The sequence below is a fragment of the Elephantulus edwardii genome, unplaced genomic scaffold, assembly GCF_000299155.1.
Source record: "Elephantulus edwardii isolate Elephantulus edwardi_28Jun2011 unplaced genomic scaffold, EleEdw1.0 scaffold00007, whole genome shotgun sequence".
Classification (NCBI taxonomy): domain Eukaryota; kingdom Metazoa; phylum Chordata; class Mammalia; order Macroscelidea; family Macroscelididae; genus Elephantulus; species Elephantulus edwardii.
In genome coordinates, this window is record NW_006399757.1 from 24,896,595 (window position 1) to 24,919,371 (window position 22,777).

Sequence of the window (22,777 nt, forward strand, 5' to 3'; positions counted from 1 at the left end):
GTGCTTTTTTTTTTTTTTTTTCTTTAAATCATCATGCAGTACATTTCCCTGTACCTTCACAGTCGGAATTTTCTGATTTATCTGTTATTTGTAGTGGGATTTTGCAACTCTGGCACGCCTAGATTGAATTTCTAGTGTTTCCTTGTCATTTCCTAGTAAATTACTAAACCCAAGCCTTTCCTCCCCTTTATGTTTCTGGCTTTTATTGCATGTTTGGAAAGGTCTTCTCTATTATAAGATGATTTTCAGTCACCTAAATGTTCCTCCTGTGCATTCATTAATTTTTTTCCCTTTAAACTTCATATCTATCTTTATTTTTATGTTAAATTAAAATCTGACTTTTCCTATAAATGTCTAGCAAGATAGACAAATACCACTAGTCCTCCATTAATCTGAAACTTTATAAGCTAAATTTCATATACACACAGAGTTTCTTTGCTATTTCAGTATAGTTTCATATTTTTATGTTTCATTTATGTTGTAATATGCCTCTGGAGGGTTTGTAATTTTTTTTCTTAAGACATTTTACATTTCATAATTCTATTTTAGATATATTTTATTATTACTGTGAATTGTAACTCTTTATTAGTAATCACTGATCTTTCAGTGTTTTAGTTGATTTCTCTTTCTCAAGGGATATAATACTGTTTGCAAATAATGATAATTTTTCCCTGTTCCCTCATATATATATATATAGAGAGAGAGAGAGTTATACATTTTTATTATTGTTGTATTGCCCAATTATATGGAATACCTTTTCTGGACAGTGTTCAATGGAATAATTCTTGTGTATTGCAGCTGACTCATAGCTGACCCTCCAGCAGGTTTTCAGAGACAGTAAATCACAAGGGAGGATATTACCCACCTTACCATAGAGTGGCTGGTGGATTCAAACCACTTAACCTTTGGGATTGCAGCACAGCTTCTTACCACTGTGCCACTAGAGATCAAATCAAAAGCTGTTTGACTTCATAGTTAAATGTTGAGCTGCTAAACAAAGGTTGGCAGTCAACCAACCAGCTGCTCTGCAGGAGAAAGAGAAAGTCATCTGCTCCTGTTAAGATTTACAAACTTGGAAATCAATGGAGAGCTGTCATGGGTCAGAATTAACTAGTCTGTTTGTGGTGGGGGTGTTTGGGGTTTTGTTTTTTTTAATTTATTTTTTTTATTTTATTATTTTTGTGTGAGTGTACCGTCAAATCAGATCTGGCTGGTACAGGAGGAGATTGTCCCTCCTTCCCCAGCAGAGCATCTGGTGGATTTGAACCGTGCACCTCTGGGATTGTAGTTGCAGCTCCTTGCCACTAGGCCACCAGAGCTCCCCAGTTTTTGGTTTTTTTAAATACACCAGAAATAAGTTTATTTAAAGTCTAGGAATACCATGACACTTTCTCAGTCATACCCACCTACCTACCTCACACAACGTACAACTTTAAACTAACAGCCTGGTCTTCTTCTAAAAGTGAAAAATAAAAGGGTATTTCTATTAAAGCAATGTAAAAGCCAAGGCTGCTATTAAATATGTTGTGTAGAGTGGGTAGGTTGGATACATATTTAAAAAAACAACAACCCCCCAGAAAAAAATAACCCACCCACAAACAGACCCATGCTGTCTAGTTAATTCTGACCCTTGACAGCTCTCCATTGTTTCCAAGGTTGTATATCTTAAGAGAAGATTACCAGAGTCCAAAAGAAAGGCTGCATAGTGGAGTGGACTTGGGGGGAGGGGTTGTATAACAATGAAAGAATTTTACTTTTCAAAGAGAAGAAACTGGGGAGAGGTTGGGCAGGGAGAAAAGTGCAACCATGAATGAATGGAAATCCAAAGTCTCTGCAAACTTTCATTAAAATAAATTTTTAAAAATTGTTACTATTTCCTAAGAGTTTGAAGATTGGGAAATGTTGCTTTAGTGTTTTGGTTCTTAACAGGCTCACAATTTTAATTTATTATCAGACTATTTCTATCAGATGACAAACCATGGCATCTCAGCAGATCCCATGCAGGGAGTTGCTATAGTGTTGTTTTTAATTTAGTAACAATACTTAAATCACACAAAAAGGTATAAAAAGTAGAACTGCAAATTCTTATAAACCTACTTAACACCTTAAGAAATTAAGATTGAAGAATCAGAAATACTCCATCTTATGACTTATTCTCTATTTGAAAAGAAGAAAAAAACCACACATTTCTTTACATTTTGATGCCACCTATAAATAATACATGGTATTAGCTTATATCTTCTTAAAAGTCTATAAATGAAGGTATCATATTATATCATAATATAGGCATACATCTGCATTTGCTTTAAAAATGCTTTCTAATTTCCATATGCTTTCTCTTTTGACCAATGAATGAAACAGATTTTTAAGTTAATCTTTTATTATGAATTTCTAACTTCATTACCTTGTCGTCAGATACTAATTCTTTGAGACTTGCCAATTATTATACAATTGTTTTATTTTAATTTTTTTAATTACTTTACTGATATTTTGGAGACCACTTTATGTAGAGCTTACTAATGAGATAATTTGACACAGTGACTATAACAATGGGCTTAAGTACAGCAGAGATTGAGTAGGTGGCACAGATCAGAGAAAATAGAGTTACTGTGAGCAGACACAGTACCACTTAAAACAGCTCTATTCTATTAAACTCCCCCACTATGCTAGATTCCTCTGTTTTTTTCTTTAAGAATTTGTGTATAAGTTTACCAGTGTTAATCTTCATGGTGAATTGAACCTCCTGTGATTGTGTTGTGCTTTTTTTATATTGTCAGCTATGAATATAACTAAACAGTGGGCAATTTTTTCCTGGTTAGAAGAGTATTGAATATACCATGGACTGCCAAGAAAACAAACATGTTCATCCTGGAGAGGGTTAAACCAGGCTGCTCCTTGGAGGCAAGGATTCTGGGGCTTCGTCTGACATACTTTGGACATGTTGTAAGGAGGGACAAGTCCTTAGAGAGGGACATCATGCTTGGGAGGGTGGAGGGACGGCATAGGAGGGGAAGACCCTCTATGAGGTGGATTGATTCAGTGACTGGGGTAATCGGGATGGGTGTGTCAGAGGCAGTGCGATTGGCACAGGGCAGAGCAGGCTTTAGGGCTGTTGTACATAGGGTTGCTATGAGTCACAAGCGACTCGACGGCACATAACAACAGTGCTCACCTTGTTTGTTTCTCTTTATCTGTGTCTTTCGTGTCTCTTTAAAGCATATAACTCCATTTTTTTATCTGTTCTGACCATTTTTTTTTTCACTTGTAAGTTATAGACAGTTTAAATATTCTAAATGCTGTTATGTTAGCAGTTGTTTCTAGCTTCAAATTTTGTGCTCCTTTGTTTTCTTGCCTTTTTTTTAAATAGTGATTCTTGCCTCCGTTGAGTGGAGATATTTTTTCATTCAGTTTTTCCTTTACTGCTATTTGAGTATTTCACTTGTCAGTCTTTTTAATGGTTATCCTTTATATTTCATTACATGTATTTTAGATATTAATATCATTATCCTCCTTCTGAATAAAAGAATTTTTTAACTATTATTCATAGTTTTAATACCTTACTTGTCTTCATTTTAGTTCTATTTTTATTTTAACTTTCTAAATAGCATATTGTAATTTTTAATATAGTAGAGATTGAGATTGTTAACAGAAAGCTTGGCTCCACAGTCAACATTCTTTGCACCAGCAGCCAGGAAATTAAATTATTGCAATGGGAAAGTCTGCTGTTAAGGACCTCTCCAAAGTACTGAGGAGCAGTGCTGTCACCCTGGAGACTAAGGTGTGCCTGATTCAGGCTATGGTCCTTGCACTCACTTGCTGTACGACAGAGCTGGACAGTGACTAGGGAGAATAGAAGGAGAATTGATGCCTTTGAGCTGTGGTGCTGAAGAAGATTATTGAATGGACTGCTAAGAAAACAGGTTAATCCTAGAGAGGGTTAAACCAGGCTGCTCCTTGGAGGCAAAGATTCTGAGGCTTTGTCTGACACACTTTGGACATGTTGTAAGGAGGGACCAGTCCTTAGAGAAGGACATCATGCTTGGGAGGGTGGAGAGACAGCACAGGAGAGGAAGACCCTCTGTGAGGTGAATTGATTCAGTGACTGGGGTACTTGGGGTGGGTGTGTCAGAGACAGTACAATTAGCACAGGATAGAGCAGGGGTTAGGGCTGTTGTACATAGGGTCGCTATGAGTCACAGGTGACTTGACGGCACATAACAACAACAGGTTTATATTTATCCATGTTTGTCAGTCAGTTTCTTTGCTCATCATTCCTCCTTTTTTTTTTATCCTTAAATTGTTTTCCATATTCCTCAAGATTATCTTGTACATAGCAAACTGTCTTTATTTCTCATTTAGTTTTTATTCACTCTAGTGTATAAATTTCACTAGTTAGCAGTTCTGGGTTTAACTTATTTGTTCTCAACACTAAAGATTATTCTTTCATGCTTTCATCACCTGCAGTCAGTCTGATTTCCATCTTTAATATAACCTGACTTTTCTGTAACTTTTTTTTGTTTACTTAATTTTTTATTGTTACTTAAGTGAAAGTCTAAGAGCAAAATTAGTTTTTCATTCACCACATCATACAACTAGTTTCCCAACATTGGTTGTAATCTCAGCATTGTAACAGAATGCTTCCTACATCCCTGTGTTCCCTGTGTCTAGTCCTTTCCTGCCTTCTGAACTTCATCCCTGAGCTGATGCTGCCCTTTTGATCTTCTGTGTTGATTATTATTGGAAATGTTTCCTTTCCTGATGTTGTTGATCGCTTTGTGTTGTCATTGTTACATGCTGTCCAGTAGGAGCAGATGCATAGCTGATCATGTAGTAAGTTGTCAGGGGCTGTAAATCACCTGTGGATTTCCCATATTTCTCTCTCAGAGCTGCTGGTGGATTTGACCCTCCTGACAGTACACCTCTTTACCCAGTAAGCTACCAGCACTTCTATCTTTTTTTTTCCTGATGGTCAAACATAGTGGTTTAGTTTAGGTCCGGGCTTGAAAGGTGACTAAGGATCATGGTCTTGGGGGAAGGGGACTGTACCACCAGTCTCATTTTGACCTTAAAAGCTCTTCTGTAAAAAAAAAAAAAAAAAAAAAAAAAAGCTCTTCTGTGCATTGCATGTTAAGCACCAACTAACTATTGCTGAGCATCCACTCCTTTGTACTTACCCTGCTTAGTATTTGTTTCGTTTTGCTTCTTGAATCCTCCTGCCAGCAAGTGAGGTGGTATTTTTCTTTTTTAGCATATCTTTTCACCAAAAGCATAACCCAGATAGATGAACAGAGATTTGTTCCAGATCCTTAGGTCACATAGATTCAAGACCTTATATCCTCTCCCTCATGTAGCAAGTAGGAACAATTTCAAGGTTTCCTTAGAGGCAAAGCTGGTGAAACTTCATCTCACATACTTTGGACATGTTATCGAAAGGGGCCAATCTTTGGAGAAGTGAGTCATGCTGGATAAAGGAGGGTCAGCAAAAGAAAGGTTAGATCCTCAATAAGATGGTTTGACTTACTGTCATCATGGGCCTGAACATGATGGAGATGGAAAGATGGTGAAGGATAATGCATAGTTCAGGTCTGTTGCCCATAGGGTCTATGTGGGTTGGAGTCAACTCAACAGCACCTAATAAGTAGACAATTTCCTAGTCTTCTCCTCCCATAGAGCTTTATCGCCTTGGAAACCCACCAGAAGGTAATTGTGAATCAGCATTAATTCAGCCAGCATATGTGTGTGTGTTATACACACGCATAGTCTCATAAATAAAATACATATATATGCATAAAGTACAAATTTTTAAAATATAGAAAAATCACGGTGTGTCTTCTGCCTGCATTTTGCCTTTTTTCATTCCATGTTATTATTTAGAAACCAGTCTATATATACATAGTAAATGTCTGTCTTGTTTTGTTTTTTTTAAACATCTTTATTCTTGTTAATAGCTGTATATAATAATTCATTGTACACCATAATCTTCATGACTTTGCCCAGTAGTAAAACTATGTTCATAAATAGCTAAAAGAGGATTTACTAGGTTAAAGAGTGTGTGCATTTATGCTTTGGGTGGATTATGGTGGTTTGCCCTCTAGATAGGTTATACCCATCTGCAGCCTCACGTACAGTGTTGGGGTGTGCTGCTTCCCATAACCCTGTGTTCCAGTTTGTTTCTGGCTAATCCACTAAATGAACAAAAGATGGTTTCAATTTTCTTTTCTAAGTAAGAAAATTGATTACTTTCTCATACATTTAAAGAGATTTAAGAATTAATATTGCCCTTGAAGATCTCATTTTCTTACACTATCCCCTTCCCCTTTTTCTGAGTTATTTTTTAGAAGGATGAAATCAACACTTGTTGCCATTGACTTGGAAACTGGGTTTCAGATACAAACTGGGAGGACATTGTTCCACTTTCTCTTGAGGAGTAGCTGGTGGATTCATACCAACAGAGAGGCATGGCTTTTGGGTTAACAGAGCAGCCCCCTACAACCTATCCCACCAGAGCTCAGTTTTAGGAGGTTTTCTCTTTGGGAAAAGAATTGTTTATTGGCATGCAGATTTATCCCATATAGCTTCTGTTCTTTAAACAGTGCATGCCAGGGGCTGACGTCATTAAGGGTGTTCAGTTGTCGCTGTTGGTGGGCAAAAAATACAGCCAAGATGCTGCAGAATCTGCTGGCTCTTTGTCAGATTACCCAGAGGACCATAAGTACCTCTTCACGCAGACAGTTTGAAAATAAAGTTCGAGAAAAACAAAAGCTATTTCAGGAGGATAATGGAATTCCAGTGTATCTAAAGGGTGGGATAGCTGATGCCCTCCTGTATAGAGCCACCATGTTTCTTACAGTTAGCGGAACAGCACATGCCATATATCAGATGGCTGTGTCTTCGTTTCCCAAGAAGCTGGATTGACTTCAAATTATCATCCCAGCTCTGGCTTCAGTTTAATTCCGTGCCCTATGGACCAGTAATCTGATCAAAAGAGCTCTTCTTTGGGTATCACTATTGACTTACACTAACTGTCACCAATAAAGCAGTCTTTACCATGAAATAAAAAGAAAAAAAAACAGTGACATGCACTGTTGTTTAATAAAGTAAAATAAAATTTCATTAGCATGGACATTTTATAATAATGAAATCATAAATAATTGCTAATATGGCCTATTGAACCTGATGATCATTAAGTGTAGGTTAAATAATAAGTACATGGGAGAGCAGAAAAGATGGGGGAGGGAGGAATATGTGCAACAGTAAATGAATAAGAAAAATTATAAATACGTTAATGAGATTATTGAAGATCTGAACTACAGATTATATAAATTTATGCAAACGTTTTAGTTTGACATAAGTCAAATTGAAACTATTAACCTAAGGACTTCTCTCTTATAACTGCGTAGAAATATATAAATCCATGCTATAATGTTATCATTCTCTAATATTTAAACTGTTGCCCCCTCTGGTAAATACTTAATAGGCAGTAGTACAAAGTTAATTCTTCAGCTGAGTCTTGAGTATTAAAATGAAGCAAATAGATGATGAAGATGCAGTTACTGAAAATTGTCTTTAAGACAGAGCAGGAAGGGAAAGGGGAATGCACAGAGGTTTCAGTAGGATCTTGACAATAATGGCATTATATAATGACAATTATTATATTAAAATTAAATGTAGGAATGACTGAATGAAAACCAATTTTTTTTTTAAATAAAAAAAAAACGCCTCTCCCGTAAACTCCATTGTCATTGAGTTGGAACTTATTCATAACTGGCCCTCCAGTCAGCTTGTGGGGCTGTAAATCATCCAGGAGAAGATTGCTAGTTTCTCTTAGAGCAGCTGGAAGATTTGAACCTTTAGAAAGGCATCACCTTTGGGTTAGCAGGGCAGTTAACTCCAAGTGGGCCGTGCTACCAGAGCTCCCTTTATATTTTTTTAAATTTTATTCTTTTTTTGTGTGTACCGTCCAATCGGATCTGACTGATATAGGAGGACATTGCCTCTACTTTTCCAGCAGAGCATCTGGTGGATTTGAACCATGTACCTCTGGGATCGCAGTGCAACTTCTTGCCACTCGGCCACCAGAGCTCCCTTTAAGACATGTTGTTGTTGTTGTTGTTATGTGTCATCGAGTCACCTGTGACTCATAGCGACCCTATGTACAACAGCCCTAAACTCCGCTCTGTCCTGTGCCAATCGCACTGTCTCTGACACTCCCATCCCAATTATCCCAGTCACTGAATCAGTCCACCTCATAGAGTGCCTTCCTCTCCTGCGCTGTCCCTCCACCCTCCCAAGCATGATGTCCCTCTCCAAGGACCGGTCTCTCCTCACAACATGTCCAAAGTATGTTAGACTGAGCCTCAGAATCCTTGCCTCCAGGGAGCCACCCGGTTTAACCCTTTCCAGGACAAATCTGTTTGTTTTCCTAGCAGTCCATGGTATTCTCAATACTCTTCTCCAGCACCACAGCTCAAAGGCATCAATTCTCCTTCTATCCTCCTTGGTCATTGTCCAACTCTCTGATGCATAACAGGTGATTGCGAAGACCATGGCCTGTATCAGACGCACCTTAGTCTCCAAAGAGACACCATTGCTCTTCAGCACTTTGGAGAGGTCCCTAACAGCAGACTTTCCCATTGCAATGTGCCTTTTAATTTCCTGGCTGCTGGGGCCAAGACTGTTGACTATGGAGACAAGCAAACTAAAGCTGTGTACAATCTCAATCTCTTCACCATCCATCCTGGTGCTGCCAATTGGTCCAGTGGTGAGAATCTTTGTCTTCTTGACATTGAGCCTCAATCCATATTGTAGGCTGCAGTCCTTGACACTCTGCAGCAGGCGCTTCAGGTCCTCTTCAGTTTCAGCAAGAAGGGTTGTGTCATCTGCATAACGCAGATTGTTCATAAATCGTCCATCAATCTTGACCCCACATTTCTCCTCATAGAGCCCAGCCTCCCGGATAATCTGTTCTGCATATAGGTTGAAAAGGTATGGAGATAGGATGCATCCCTGGCGTACGCCCTTCCCAATTTTGAACCATGCAGTGTTCCCTTGCTCAGACAATAAAACTACCATCAGTTTAACTTTTCTTTTTAAAAAAAAAGTTTCTTTTTCTGTGAATTGCATTCATATACTTTATGTAATTTTCTATTAGATTGCTGATCTTAATCTTTTTTAATTGGTAAGGTCTTTTTGTCTTTCATAACATTTCTAAATATTTTCTTAGTTTGTCATCTTGGCTTTGCTTATTCATTTGGAAGGTAATAACAGCATAAATACATTTTTATATACTTATAAAAATGTCATTTTGGGGCCTTCCCACTGTAGGCTTGTCTCAAAAGTTGTATTACTGTTCTTTCAGTATGTTTTTCAGCTTTTTGTTTTGCTTTTGGTTTTTGTTTTGTCTAATCAAATATGTAATGAATCTTTAATTTACTTTATCCATTAGGTCACCAGAGCTCCCTTGTAATTTACTTTAGGGTAAAATAAGAAGTGGAGTACAGGGATTTTTCCTTCATAGTAGTCTCTCATTTCACGATTTATCTTTCCCACACTGATTTGTAATGGCCCCGTAAAGCAATTTTTAGTTAAGTGACACTTGACCAAATTGAGGAATTGCTGGAGGAGACAGGACATGTTAGATCACAGTAGTTCTGATTCCTCATTGCATTTTATTGTGTATCATCAAGTTGGAACTGGCCCATAGCTGAGTCTCCAGTGGGTTTTCCAAGACAGTAAACCACACAGGAGGAGATTGTCATCCCTCTCCTGAGGAGCAGCTGGTGGATTCCAACCGCATGCCTTTAGGATTTTAGAATTATCTAAAGTAATGCTTCTCAGAGTTTTGCATTCATCTGATTTTGCTCAGCTACTAACCAAAAGGTCTGCAGTTCAAACTCACCAACTGCTCTCAAGGAGAAACATGCTGGCAGTCTGTTTTACAGAAGCTGACTGTCAGCATCTTTCTCCCTGACCTGCTTATTTTAAAACCCTATGGGAGAGTCTAGTCTGCCCTACAGTGGTTCTGTGAACCTGAATAGACTCAGTGGCATTGGGTAAAATAGCAGTGCCTAAGCCCTACCACCAGAAATGACCGCTTAATAGAACTGTGTGTTGTAGGGCCCAAATATAAATATTTTGAGATTTCCTAGGTGATTCTAATCTACAGTTGAGTTTAAGAACTGATGAGTTAAGAAAGCTAGATTTCAGTAATATTTTGGCAGCTATTGCTTAAGAAACCAAGTAAGTCTTAAAATAATTGTTAAGAATAATAAATTATATTTAAAAAATTAATAATAAATTAAGTAGGACTCAGGCCTTTATGTGCTTTTCCTGCCTCTTTCCCCAAGGAGTATGGATGGCTAAGTACAAGATTATGGCTGAGTATTTTCTGTTGAAAGCATTAAAATGCTGCAAGTTCTTAAAGAGTTGCCATGTTGTGTCTACAGGTGGAATGAGGTATCACTTACTGTCTCCAGAAGATCGAGAAGAACTGGTGGAAGGAACAAGGCCCAGAAGAAAGAAACATGACTACCGCATCGCTCTCTTTGGAGGCTCACAACCACAGTCCTGTAGATATTTTAACCCAAAGGTAACTAATTTTCATTCTTGCTTTTGTGTTGGATTTTGCTTTTTTTTGAAAGCACTGGGCACATATACACCTCCCACTGGTAGTAACAGCTTGGACCTTTAGAGATGTTACAATCCGTATTATTTTTTCACATATTTTATAAAATACATAGCCATCATTTTCATTTTACAGATAGGAAATTGAGGCTTGATAAGATATTTTTTCTTTCCATAATTGCTCAAGATTTTTAAATAGTAACTACTATCAAAGAAAATTAAAACCTAGTTCTCCTGTCTTTTTTTTTTGTTTAACAACTTTTGCTGTCGTTGCAACTCTTCTTTAATTATATGCCATTTTCAGTTACAAACTACTTCTGAAGATACATTTTCTTTGTTTAATAACTTTGTTTTAATATGAAATAATGTCATCATTCCAGAAAATTTGGAGAACCTAGAAAGTCACTATGAAAAATGGTAAATATGTTTTCTTTTTCAAGTAAAAATTTTGGTACTTTTAAAGCAATTAAATTACATTTTGGTAGAAATTAAATTAATTGACTATTGTCATGTACATAGTTACAGGGAAGCATGATTTGATTTAGGGAGCAAAGAGCATTGTTTCTAGAATGAGACAATGTGAATGACTCTGCAGTTTGTGTTTGTTTTTAAAGTATAGTTCTAACACTTTGTTTGATTTTTGTCTGTTTTTATAATTGAACAGTTTGAAAAAGGTGCATGTTCTACAGGAGCCTGGAGAATGTAACTTCAGAATTTTCCTTTTGATGCTTGATTTGCTCTTAAACATTACCTGTACTTGACTGCTCTTTCATATAGTCAGCTGCAAATTTTTGGACTTCAAGTAGAACAAGTCAAATAACTGAAGAATTAACTACTGATTTAAATCCTTTTGAATTTTCTCTTTTAATAATCAACACTACCTGCATCTCATTACAATATTTATTAAATATTTCTATTAAAAGTGCTAGCTACTTTCCTTCTTTTTGTTCTAAAAAGTGGTTTCATGGTCTCAAAACACTTTAGCCATTTAGTTTTATCAATATTTAAATTTTTTTTATATAAATTACTCCTGAGTGGTCTGGTTGATAAGTTACTTGACTCTCCCGAAGTTAAAATTATTTATAGAATCATTTAGGTAGAATGCTTAATAAGAAATACTATATAGGAATTATTATTATACCCAACATTTTTAAAAATGTTGAAATTATGGGACTCATTCATAGAAGGAACATTTTTCACAGTATTACTAATTGAATTATCCAGAAGTAATCTACTATCTTTATAAGTTGTTATAATTCAGTATTCCTTGACTATTACTAGTGGCAGAAGTTAAATACTTATATTGACTGCTGACTCAAAAATGATAGGAAAGAAAATCATAGTCTCTGTTTCTGATTATTGACAAAAAGTCCTGAGTTGCTATTTTGAATTAAAATGGGACTGTGTTTTATGGTCCTTTCATAGAGCCTGCTGAACCTGCCTTTCACTCTAACCTCCCACCACCTCTATGCCAATTTTAGTATTTCAAATGCTTAGCAGTTACTACAAGAGTTATCTCTGTCAATTGTTTCTCTAAGTACTAGTGTTCTCAAGTTGTAGAATGTGAATGTCTTTTGATACTAATACCTAAATAAAAGTTGACTTAATTGACCAGTTTTTGTTTGGATTCCACTTGTCATATGAATACTGAGCTGAGGTATTAGAACTTAGCAATATTAAAAAAATTAAAAAAAATAAAATTTTAAAAAAAAAAAGAACTTAGCAATACAAGGGTTTCAGCATATTACCTGCCACAAACAGACAAGAGGAAGACAAGTAGGGTGAGGAGAATAGTGTTTATAAAGAAACCTTGTCTCACAGAACTGTGAGGATTGATGGCTTCCAATGAGAACATTGCCTTTCTCACCACTCTGAAGTAAACTCATCCCTCAGCATAATGCTTAGCACAGTGTAGCATCTCAAGTTTGTGATGATGGCTGAATGGATGAGTACTGTTTTCTACAACATTTCACAGACAATTTTCTTAGCTTGTTTTGGAGGACTGAATCTAAATATTTGGGGGAAAAAAGTTGTTACCAAGTTAATTCCTACTTAGAGTGATCCCATATGTGCCAATTTCTGCTTCTGTCAGCCCTATTTCATAAGCTTTTCAGCAGCTGATTTTTTAAAATAGGTTGATTACCAAGCCTTCATTCTAAGGGACCTCTGATCATTCAGGTCATAGCCACACAGCGCACGCTGACTGTCAGCACCACCCAGGGACTCCAGACTAAATATGCATGGACCCTGTCCTAGAAAACTCAAGTTACGTGCAGCTTGGGACACATTTTCTTGTTGGAAATGTTTATTAAAAGTATCACTATGCTTTTTTTCCTGTCCTTTTAAATAGGCCTGGGGAGCTCTGATAGAATAGGAACTCCCAGTGAAGTTTTAGCTAATCCTGGGAAGGCTGACATCAAAATCATTCTTCATTGGCCACACACTGCTACCGTAAAGGCCGAGCTTCTCTGGTAGTTGGAAATCACCATTGACTCCACTGGGGAAAGATGGATACTTTCCTTCAATGTGATTTACAGCCTGAGAAACCCAGTGATGCGTCAGCTATGAGTTGGAACCAACCCTATGGCAGTAAGTTTGAAGTTTGGAATAAGTAGGTCTAGAAATGCTAATAATCAAGAAGCAGATATTCCCACTCTGTGATCAGGATAAAAATTCAAAATTCTACATCACATGGGTCAGTGTATTTTAGAAGATCATGTTGCTAAAAGAAGTACAAAACTTAATAGGAAAGTGGTGTTACATTACAAAAATCAAGGTGACTTTAATAGTGTATCAGTGTTACTTGCTACCAGTGAAAGAGTTTTATAAAACAGTGCACTGCAGTAGCAATGGACGGGCAGCGAGCACTACAGAAATGATCAGGAGCTCCCACAGGCAGAGTATTCAATAGTGGCAGTACAGAATCCTCCCAGGTGGACTAGGTCTCTAGTTGTGTGTCCAGGGGCTAACACTGCTGAAATGCAAGCATGGATCATCATTGGTATCCTGTAAACTTCTTTAGTTGTCAGTGTGATAGGTACCCAGAGGGGAAATTCCATATTCTCTGTAGCTTGTGTGCAGTAAGCTCATGTACAAGAAGACATTGGAACACATTCTAAGGTAAATTCTTAGCCGAATGTTCTGCCGGCTTAGAATACCTTCCAAAATAAGAACATTGAGCCCTTCATTTGATTTCTTCGCATCCATCTCCTTCACACACTGATTTCCTAACATCGACTTCATAACCCCATCCCCTCCAACTACATGTAGTACTTGGAGTTTCCTCTTCAGAGGTATGTGTTCCCTTTGTTAAATCATCATATCTGTGAGAAACTCCCAGTGAAATTATGAATGATTCTAGGAAAGATGGCATCAAACTCATTCTCTGTTGGCCACAGCCAGCCATAAAGTATCAGCAGATTGAGAGCAACCCCCTAAAAAGACTAGAGGAATGGAAACAAAGCAGCAGGTATTGGACTGAGGGTAAGAGGAAGGCAAAAATAAGCAAATAGGAACGTTGTCTCTGGTGCTGATTTAAGGGATTCTGACCACTCAGAATAGGGAGACAGGATGCATTCCTTGTGTACACATTTCCTGATTTTGAACCATGCACTGTTCCCTTGCTCTGTTCTGACGACTGCCTCCTGGTCCAAGTATAGGTTTCACATTAGAACGATCAAGTGTTCTGGGATTCCCATTCTTCTCAGAGTCAGCCACAGTTTGTTATGATCCACACAGTCAAATGCCTTTGCATAGTCAATGAAACACAGGTAGACATTCTTCTGGTATTCTCTGCTCTCAGCCAAGATTCATCTACCATCAGCTATTATATCCCTAGAACTATGGCCTTTTCTAAACCCAGACTTCACAACTGGTAGACCTCTGTTGATGTCCTGTTCCGGTCATTTTTGGATAATTTTCATCAGGATCTTGCTTGTATGTGATAGTAATGATAATCTAGAGCACTGAAGAGCAACAGTGTCATTCTGGAGACTAAGGTGCACCTGATACAGGCCATGCTTTTCACAATTAGTTGCTGTGCATCAGAAAGCTGGATAATGAGTAGGGATGATCTAAGAATTGATGCCTTTGTGCTGTGGTGCTGGAGAGTCTGAAGCTCTTTCTGACCTAATTAGGACATGTTGGGAGGAGGGACCAGTTCTTACGGACATCATGCTTGGAAGAGTAGAGGAATAGTGCAGGAGAGGAAGGCCCTGTATGAGATGAATTGACTCAGTGACTGGGGTAATGGGTGTAGGTGTGTCAGAGATAATGAGGTTGACTCAGGATAGATCAGGGTTCAGAGCTGTTGTACATAGGGTCACAATGAGTTGCAAGCGATTTGTTGGCATGTAACAACAACCCGCACTCTGAACAAATCTGTCTTGTAAGTAATGTAGCAGGAGTGTTCCTTAGGAACTCAGGTTGTGGGGAGGGTAGAAGCAGAGGGATGAGGATGTATGGCGGAGGTGGGGGGTATTAATCATGTGGTTGTACAGTTTGATGGCTGGGAGGGGTAAGGGAAATTGGAAGAATCTGATCTGAAAAGCAATGTATTTTAATTTTGTAAACTAGTATTAAATTTAAAAAGGGGAGGGGAGAAAAGCATAGGTGGTGACATTTCATCTCAGATACTGTGGGCATATTGCCAGGAAAGCACCAGTCCCTAGAAGAGGGTGTCCTATGTAAAGTAGAAAGCACATAAGAGAAAGTCCTATTTACAGCAGAGGTTGTGAGGATTGGACAGGTTTTCTTTCTGTTATGTATGGGGTCGAAATGAGTCAAAATTGACTCACAGCACCTGACCACACCAAGCCATCCTGGCACGGAGCCTGGGTGGCATGGTGGGTAACAGTCTGAGATGCTAACCAAAAGGTTGGTGTCATTCCATGGGAGAAAGATGTGTCTTCTCCTTCCATAAAGATTTACAGCATCAGCCCCCACTGAAGGGTACTATGAATCAGGAAAAACTAGACACAATGGGTTGAGGTTTTTAAGTTAGCCATCCTGGCAATCAGTTGTCCTGCAGAGTTTAATCACCTGAGGGTAACTAACAAGAAATAGATAAATTGACTCTTTACCAAACTACCTCATAATTACTATTAACTGTTTTTTGTAATTGTTGATAATGTGATTTGTTCTTAAGAAGGTATTTCTTTAAGAAAGTAAGATCTGTCATCCCAGCAGTATTAAGTTTTAATATTTTAAAACAAAGTATATGTGAATAAAGAATTAATTTGCTTTGTAAACTTTTACCTACAATTAAAAACATTAAGCCATGTTTGGTATAGGCTTAGTGTAGATTATTTTCTTTTAAAAGTGGTGATCCATATATCCTGAACTGTTAAAAACAAAGCATATTATATGGTTACATGATTAGGAAAGTATATTTTAAACATAGCATTTTGGTACATATTACCAGTAATTTGTCATCATTAATTTTCAATTTGTGAATCTAACACTTAAGTTGGACATAGGCAGGGAATGTGAAGACGTGAATTAGTGCTTGAGATTGTGTATGTGAGAATGAATCACGTAGTACAGAGGCTCCTTGACAAAACTTAACCAGTTAAATGTCCCGGTGGATGATAAAGGTGGAGTATCAGAGAAGGAAGGACCCTCAGCTGGATGGATTGGCACAGTGACCACCACGTGGACAGAGGATGACAGCGATCATGAAGATGGTGTAGTTAGGGCAAGGGTCACATCTGTTATTCATGAGGTCACTAAGAGTCATAGTCGACTTACTACCACCTGACAACAGTGGGTGATCATCTTGCTGACACAGAAGAAGAAACCCCTCTGGCTTGGATAGTCATGGACATTTTCTTGAGGGAGACTTAACTAATTTTGGATAGAAAAAAAAATAAGTTCTTTTGAATCCTGAACATGAATACACCTTTTTTTACTTGCTAAGTATTTTTAATTTAAAATATTTTTATCTTGCAATACAAACTCCCAAAACTATTCTTTGACTGAATGGAATCTAACTTTGTGCTTAAAAAAAAAAAGTTAGAAATTGAAAACAATAAAAGATTTGTTGTTGTTGTTGTTGTTGTTGTTGTTGGTAAGTGCCGTCGAGTTGCAGGCGACTCATAGCGACCCTATGAAGGAGAGTCCTCAACGCTTGGGTGTCTTTCATCCTCTCTCCAGGTTCATAGGGTTTCCGAATAATAGATTAGAAATCCTTGTATTTTATGCAGCTTATATTTTCGGGATCTCTCCCCCCATTGTTTTAAGAAAAGCAACTCTTTAGGAGGAGAAGAATGATTTTAAGTCTAGGTATATGACTGTCTTAAACATGTTAGTTAGCCTTTCTAAACTTCCATTTTCTGATCTTATTGAAAATAAAAGTTTACATCTCTTTAGGATTTGTAGAATCAGTTCCTCCCATCTCTCTTAGTTTTTCTAGTTTTCCCCATATTTGTAACTTAAAAGGCTTTTCATTTTACCACTTCCTAATTTTTTTTTAAATTTTGTTATTTGAGTGAAGCTTCATAGAGCAAATTTGTTTTCTACACACCCAGATGAGAAACACTTCAACCCTCCTGAACCCCTTGACCATTCGCACTTGACATTACAGTCCAATGTTCTGTTGTTCACAACATTCTATTAAATGTATTACTGCTTTCTGAGATTTGAGAACATTGTTTAAAATATTTATTTGCTACGTTGAGATTAAAAATTACATCCCAAAGCTCATTTGAAGACTTCTGTGTAGATAACTGGCAAAGTTACTTTCCTAATATTTCATTTATTTATTTACTTTGAAGCAACAAAAACAAAATAATCTCTGTGTTTATTTCTAAACACAGAGATTGCCTGAATATTTGTACTTCTAACCAATTCCAAGATGGTCTATGGTCAGCTGAGACTGCAATAGCAGACAAGGCTTTGAAAGTTAAATTTCTTCTAAGTGTCAGTTTTTAAAATCAAGACATTTAAGTGTATCAATTAGAAGTTTCACTCTTTGTTTTGTTTGGTGTCCCCCCCTCCCTTTGTCATTAAAAAGCTGCGTTTGAATGCAACAGGGAATGAATGGAAATTAAAAAAAAAAAGCTATATTTAATTTTTCATGTGAAAAGTTACAAAGGAAGTAAAAATAAAACGGGAGAAATAAGGTAACAGAAGTAAGTAATACATGTCAGTGTGTGATCTCTGCCTCTCTCCTACACCCACAAGTCAAAGCCCAAGGTGCAGTCCCTCCTGCCAGCTAGCACCCAGCTAGCAAAGGTCTTTCCAGTCCCTGCCAAAAGCTGACCTCTGAAGTTTGAAAAATTGGAAATTTGGTCTTTGGCATCATAGAAAGATGTGTTAAAACAAAGACTTACCAACTATGTTCTCATGAGTGTATTTCTAAGGAATATGTACACTCTGTTCATACATTCTCTTAAACATCATAGTAGAAAACAAAAAGTAACCGTATGTTGGACAGAGTATGCAGAGGGCCTGACTTGCCCTGTCCTGTGCTAAGGCTCTTGGCCACATGGGAGAATACCAGCTTTGCTTCTGTGTAGTTGGAGGCTCCCACGCCGAGCTTCACCCTTCCTTCAAAATGCCTTTGGTTCTTCCGCTTGTAGTGCTGTGAGGACTGGACCAACCTGCCCAGCTTAGTTTTGGACTTTGATGCCACCGTTGAAGCTCACTATGTTCTCAACCTGTGGGAAGCTCAGGGTGGCTCTCTATAGCAAGAATTTTGCGTTGCAAACCTCATAATGAATTTCTTCTTCCGTGAACTTGTCCTTCATGGTGCAGTGCACCAGGCTGCTGAAGGACTGTTACAGAGGGCTTCTCTCGGTGCCTCTGACACAGTGACTGTGCGCCTTCATCATGTTGCCAGCAAGCAGGATAGGATGTCCTGTGGGTCAAAGATAATCATGGCTTGCATCACCAGAGTGGTGGCATGCTTCAGCGAGTGGTATCTGCCCTCCTTGGTTCTGGGCTTGAGGTGGCTGAGTGCTTCTGAAGATGGCTGAGTGCTTCTGAAGATTGGTTGGTGAGGAAGATGTCCAGGGCCTCATGAAGACTACTCGCAGATGTTGCTGCAGACAGGGAGGCTGCTCATGGATGTTGTAGCAAACAGGGCACCAGGGACACTGGCCATGTTCATCACACAGGGAGGCGGGCAGTGCTGCCCTGTTGATGCCAGCCATGGTTCATGTGCTAGCACCAGAACCCAGAAATTTCATACTTAGACATGCACCAACCTCTTTTAACATCTTTCCAGAAGGCAAGTGAGGCTCCTCCTCTTAATCCAATCTATTTGAATTCTGCAAAATGAAAGTTGAAAACAAGTCTGACTCATCATTGGTATCTATTGTGGTTATGTGGGGGTCAAGTCAAAACCAGCTCATAGCTGACTCTCCAGTGGGTGGATTTGGACCAGCCACCTTTGGCTTGCTCAGCCCAGCTATCCAGTATGCCACCAAAGCTCCTACTCATCAGTAGAGTAGAATCCAAATTCAAGTGGAGTGTTTCAGAATGCTGTCTCTGGCATTGTTTGTCTCCTCATTCATTGTCCACACAACTCTGAGAGGCTGCAGGAACGTTTAGACACAGGCTCAGGGCCCAGTGTTATCTCCAGCATCCTGGGAAAGGCCTGTGCATCATGGGGCAGAGCCCTGTGCTCTCCTACACCACCTGGACAGCCCGGGGAGAGTGCTCTCCTGGGAGTAGTCTCATTGGATAATTCATTAGTTTATTTTTCATTAAAAGACAAATGCTATTATCGAATATAATACCCATGTCATAGTCTATATTCAGCTTAAACTTAATTTCACCCTTGAATTTCTAAATCATTTGATGTCAATTTTGGATTTTGGTAGTATGGTTGGTGTTTGAGAGAGAGGTCACAAAGAGAGCATTTTGTGACACTATCAAGCAGCAGTTTTGGTTTTTTTTATTATTATTATTCATTTTAATGAAAGTTTATAGAGACATAGGGTTTCCAGTCATTCATTGTTGCGCTTTTCTCCCTACCCACCCCCTCCTCCCCAATTCACTCTTCTCCTTGAAAAGAAAGAAAAACTCTTTCATTGTTTTGCAACCCCTACCCCCCCCAAGTCCACTCCACTATTCAGCCTTCGTTCTAGACTCCTGTCATAACAATAATACCCAATCGTATATCCCTTTTAAACAGTTCTTTCCCTCATTTGTGTCAGTGCAGTATACATCATTCCTCCCCTCTTTTCTGTCTTCCTTCAACCCTGATGTCAGTCCCGTTTTACAACAGTGGTCCTATGCAATATTTGTCCTTTTGTGACTGAGATGCTTCACTCAGCATAATACCTTCCAGGTTCATCCATTTTGTATAATATTCATGAGTTCTTTGTTTTTTAGTGCTGCATAGTATTCCATTGTGTGAATATACCAGAGCTCTATCCATTCATTTGTTGATGGGCACTTGGGTTGTTTCTAATCATTGGCTGCTAAGAAATGCCCTTTTATGTTATTTATTGTTAATTAAGCCGCACTCATATAACAGCCTGCAACAGCACAGTTTTGTTGCATAAGCCCCAAATATGGAGATTTATTTTCTAGCTCAGACCCTGTCTTTATTTTTTTTCAAAGTTAATATACATTTTACTTCACATTATCCTTCATTTACATTGTGTTTCATACGAACATTCTCATTCATTTATGTTTCATAAAATCAGTCAACATTGAACCATGCCCAACATTACACTCTTTCCAGATCTTTGTCGGATCTTTTCCCATTTCCTTTACCCCTCCTCCCACTACCCACCAAAGTGTGCGGCCGCATGATTTCCACCCAGCCCACGCTAACACCCTCTAGTCCCACCCCTTCCCCACTTAAGATGCTGTTAATTGAAGGATTTAAGTTACAATATTTTCTTATAATGACTAATTCAGAAGCTCTGGTGGTATAGTCCTTGTGTGAGTTTTTGGTCTAACTCTAAGGATTTCTCTAGAGGTTGAAATCACCAATAACTCTGACAGAGAAAGAACAGTCTTCTGTGAATTTACAGCCTTGGAAAACGGATAAAGGGTCAGCTATGAATCTGTTTCATCTCAAAAGCAATGATTTGTAATAACTGATTAAGAAATATTTGTCCTTTCTGGATTTGAAAGATTAATTTCCCAGCAGTATATGTCTGACCTTGCTGAGAACGGATTACAAAAAGGAAAAAATTAGTTTGAAAAGCCTATAGAATGGCTAGTGTTAAAAAAAAAAAAAAAAGGCTAATGTAAAATATCCCAGCAGAAGCAAGAAAAGCTGATAAAACCCAAAGCACATCGAACTTTGTGCTTGAATGTGTTTGCATATGCCTGTGGGAGAAGATTAGACGCTGTGGCAGAACCAGAAATCCATCAGTCCATGACTTTTCCGAGCATTCCAGTGTTCTCTTTCGTGTCTCGTCACCTCAGCACAGAATTGTGTTTAGGATAAGTACTTAATAAAACGTAACCAAAAGGGATCTCCGGTGGCCTAGTGGCAAGAAGCTGCGCTGCAATCCCGAAGCCTCGTGGTTCAAATCCAGCAGAGCATCTGGCGAAGGAGGAGGGGCAATCTCCTCCTGTGCCAGTCAGATCCAATTTGACGGTACACAGCAGGGGGGAAAAGTAACGGAGTTAAATTCTATTTTTTAAACACTTCCTCAGACTCCTGCCAATTATGTTGCTGTTGTGTACCATCGGGTCGGAACCGACCTAGAGTTGACCCATTGACCCGCTGGTGGGTTTTCAGAGGCGGTTAAATTGCCCAGGAGGAGATTGCCCACCCTCCGGTGGAGCAGCTGGTGGCCTCGAGCGCCTTCGGGACTGCAGCTCAGCTTCTTAACGCTAGGCCCCCAGAGCTCCCTGCCAATTTACGTACTTAAGATTTCTAAGCTCTAGTGCTATTCTTCCACCTCGCGCTGTGTCCTAGGAGTGCAGGGAGCCCTAAGAGACCCTTCCTCACATTACCCTCAAGTTAGAAGAGTTTTTGTCCCAAGGATAAGATCCTAACACTCTCACTGAGCTGTTAGGCCTGGCATCCCTTCCCCGCCCGTTTTTCTCTTGTCTCTTTGTTAATGTTTCTTCCTAGGTAGGCTGTGTAACCAGTTATCAAAGGGGAACATCCAGTCACCTTTCACTCTTTACCTTGCATGCGCATACACAGTCATTGCCAGAAGTGTTTCAACGCAAGTCCATTTGAATGAGTCTGAATGTGAAACATTGCATTTTATCTAAAATGAAGTCTTTAATTCAAGGTAGAAATTCGTGCAAAGAACATTTGATTTCTCTGTCTGTAAGATTAGACAGAATGTTGCAATTAGCATTTGTCAAGTTCAGCTGTGTCATGTATAATACCTACTGATAGTAACTCCAGCGTTAGGAAAGTTGAAAAATCTTGACGTTTTCTAATAATTGCAAGGAGATAAAGCATTTGCTTTGTCCTAGATATCCTATAGCTCTGGTGGCCTAATGAGCCAGGAGCTCCATGGGAAAGGAATTTTGCTGCCAGCCCAAAGCCTAGCATTTGGAAACCATCAGCTGCTCGAAAACACAAAAATCAGATAAGAGCCTTAAGAGAACAAGTGAAGGGGGAAATACTAGGATGGTGGAGATTGATGGGAAATGGGGGGTGTAAAGGAATTAGGAAAGATCCAGTGGGGACCTGAGAAGATGAGGTAATAGTAGGCATAGATCAATAGTGATTTATAAAACATAATGTATATGAATGATCATATGAAGCACAGTGTACATTTATGAAACAGTGTATATGAATTTTATATGCAGACTAATATAAAATTTTTTTAATCTATTTTTATAAAAAGAGTAAGTGTAACTTTTTCTCCATTACTAATGTCCACTGTAGAAAACAGAAGCCTCAGAAAGATGTTAAATTTGTGCTACAGTTTTATGTTCCTGCAGTGTCAGTACATCACAGAGTAATTAACCCAGGACACATAGGTCCTAATTTGAGAATTAATGTCCTGAGGGATTAAAGCTATGGATTTTTTTCCTTGTCATCCAACAAGCAGACCACTCATCACTAGTAAGAGTTGAGATATTCCACATTTAGCGGCTCATTTATGGTTAAATAAAAGGAATGGCATTTTCTAAAAGATCATTCCTTAATGTTCTGTAATACTTTGGATGTTCTATAACATTCCGTATGATGAATCCATATGTGTAATAGATATGTCAG

At 38.5% G+C, this 22,777-nt stretch overlaps 1 protein-coding gene across 3 annotated transcripts in view; it reads left to right on the plus strand.

Annotated features, from left to right (window-relative positions):
- KLHL7 (kelch-like family member 7) overlaps positions 1-22,777 on the plus strand; it is an 81,562-nt gene that overhangs the window by 41,957 nt on the left and 16,828 nt on the right. For all 3 annotated transcript variants that reach the window (XM_006880293.1, XM_006880291.1, XM_006880292.1), the window contains one exon: positions 10,446-10,588. In XM_006880293.1, coding sequence (XP_006880355.1) covers positions 10,446-10,588 — 143 coding nt within the window. The remainder of the gene's footprint in view (positions 1-10,445; positions 10,589-22,777) is intronic.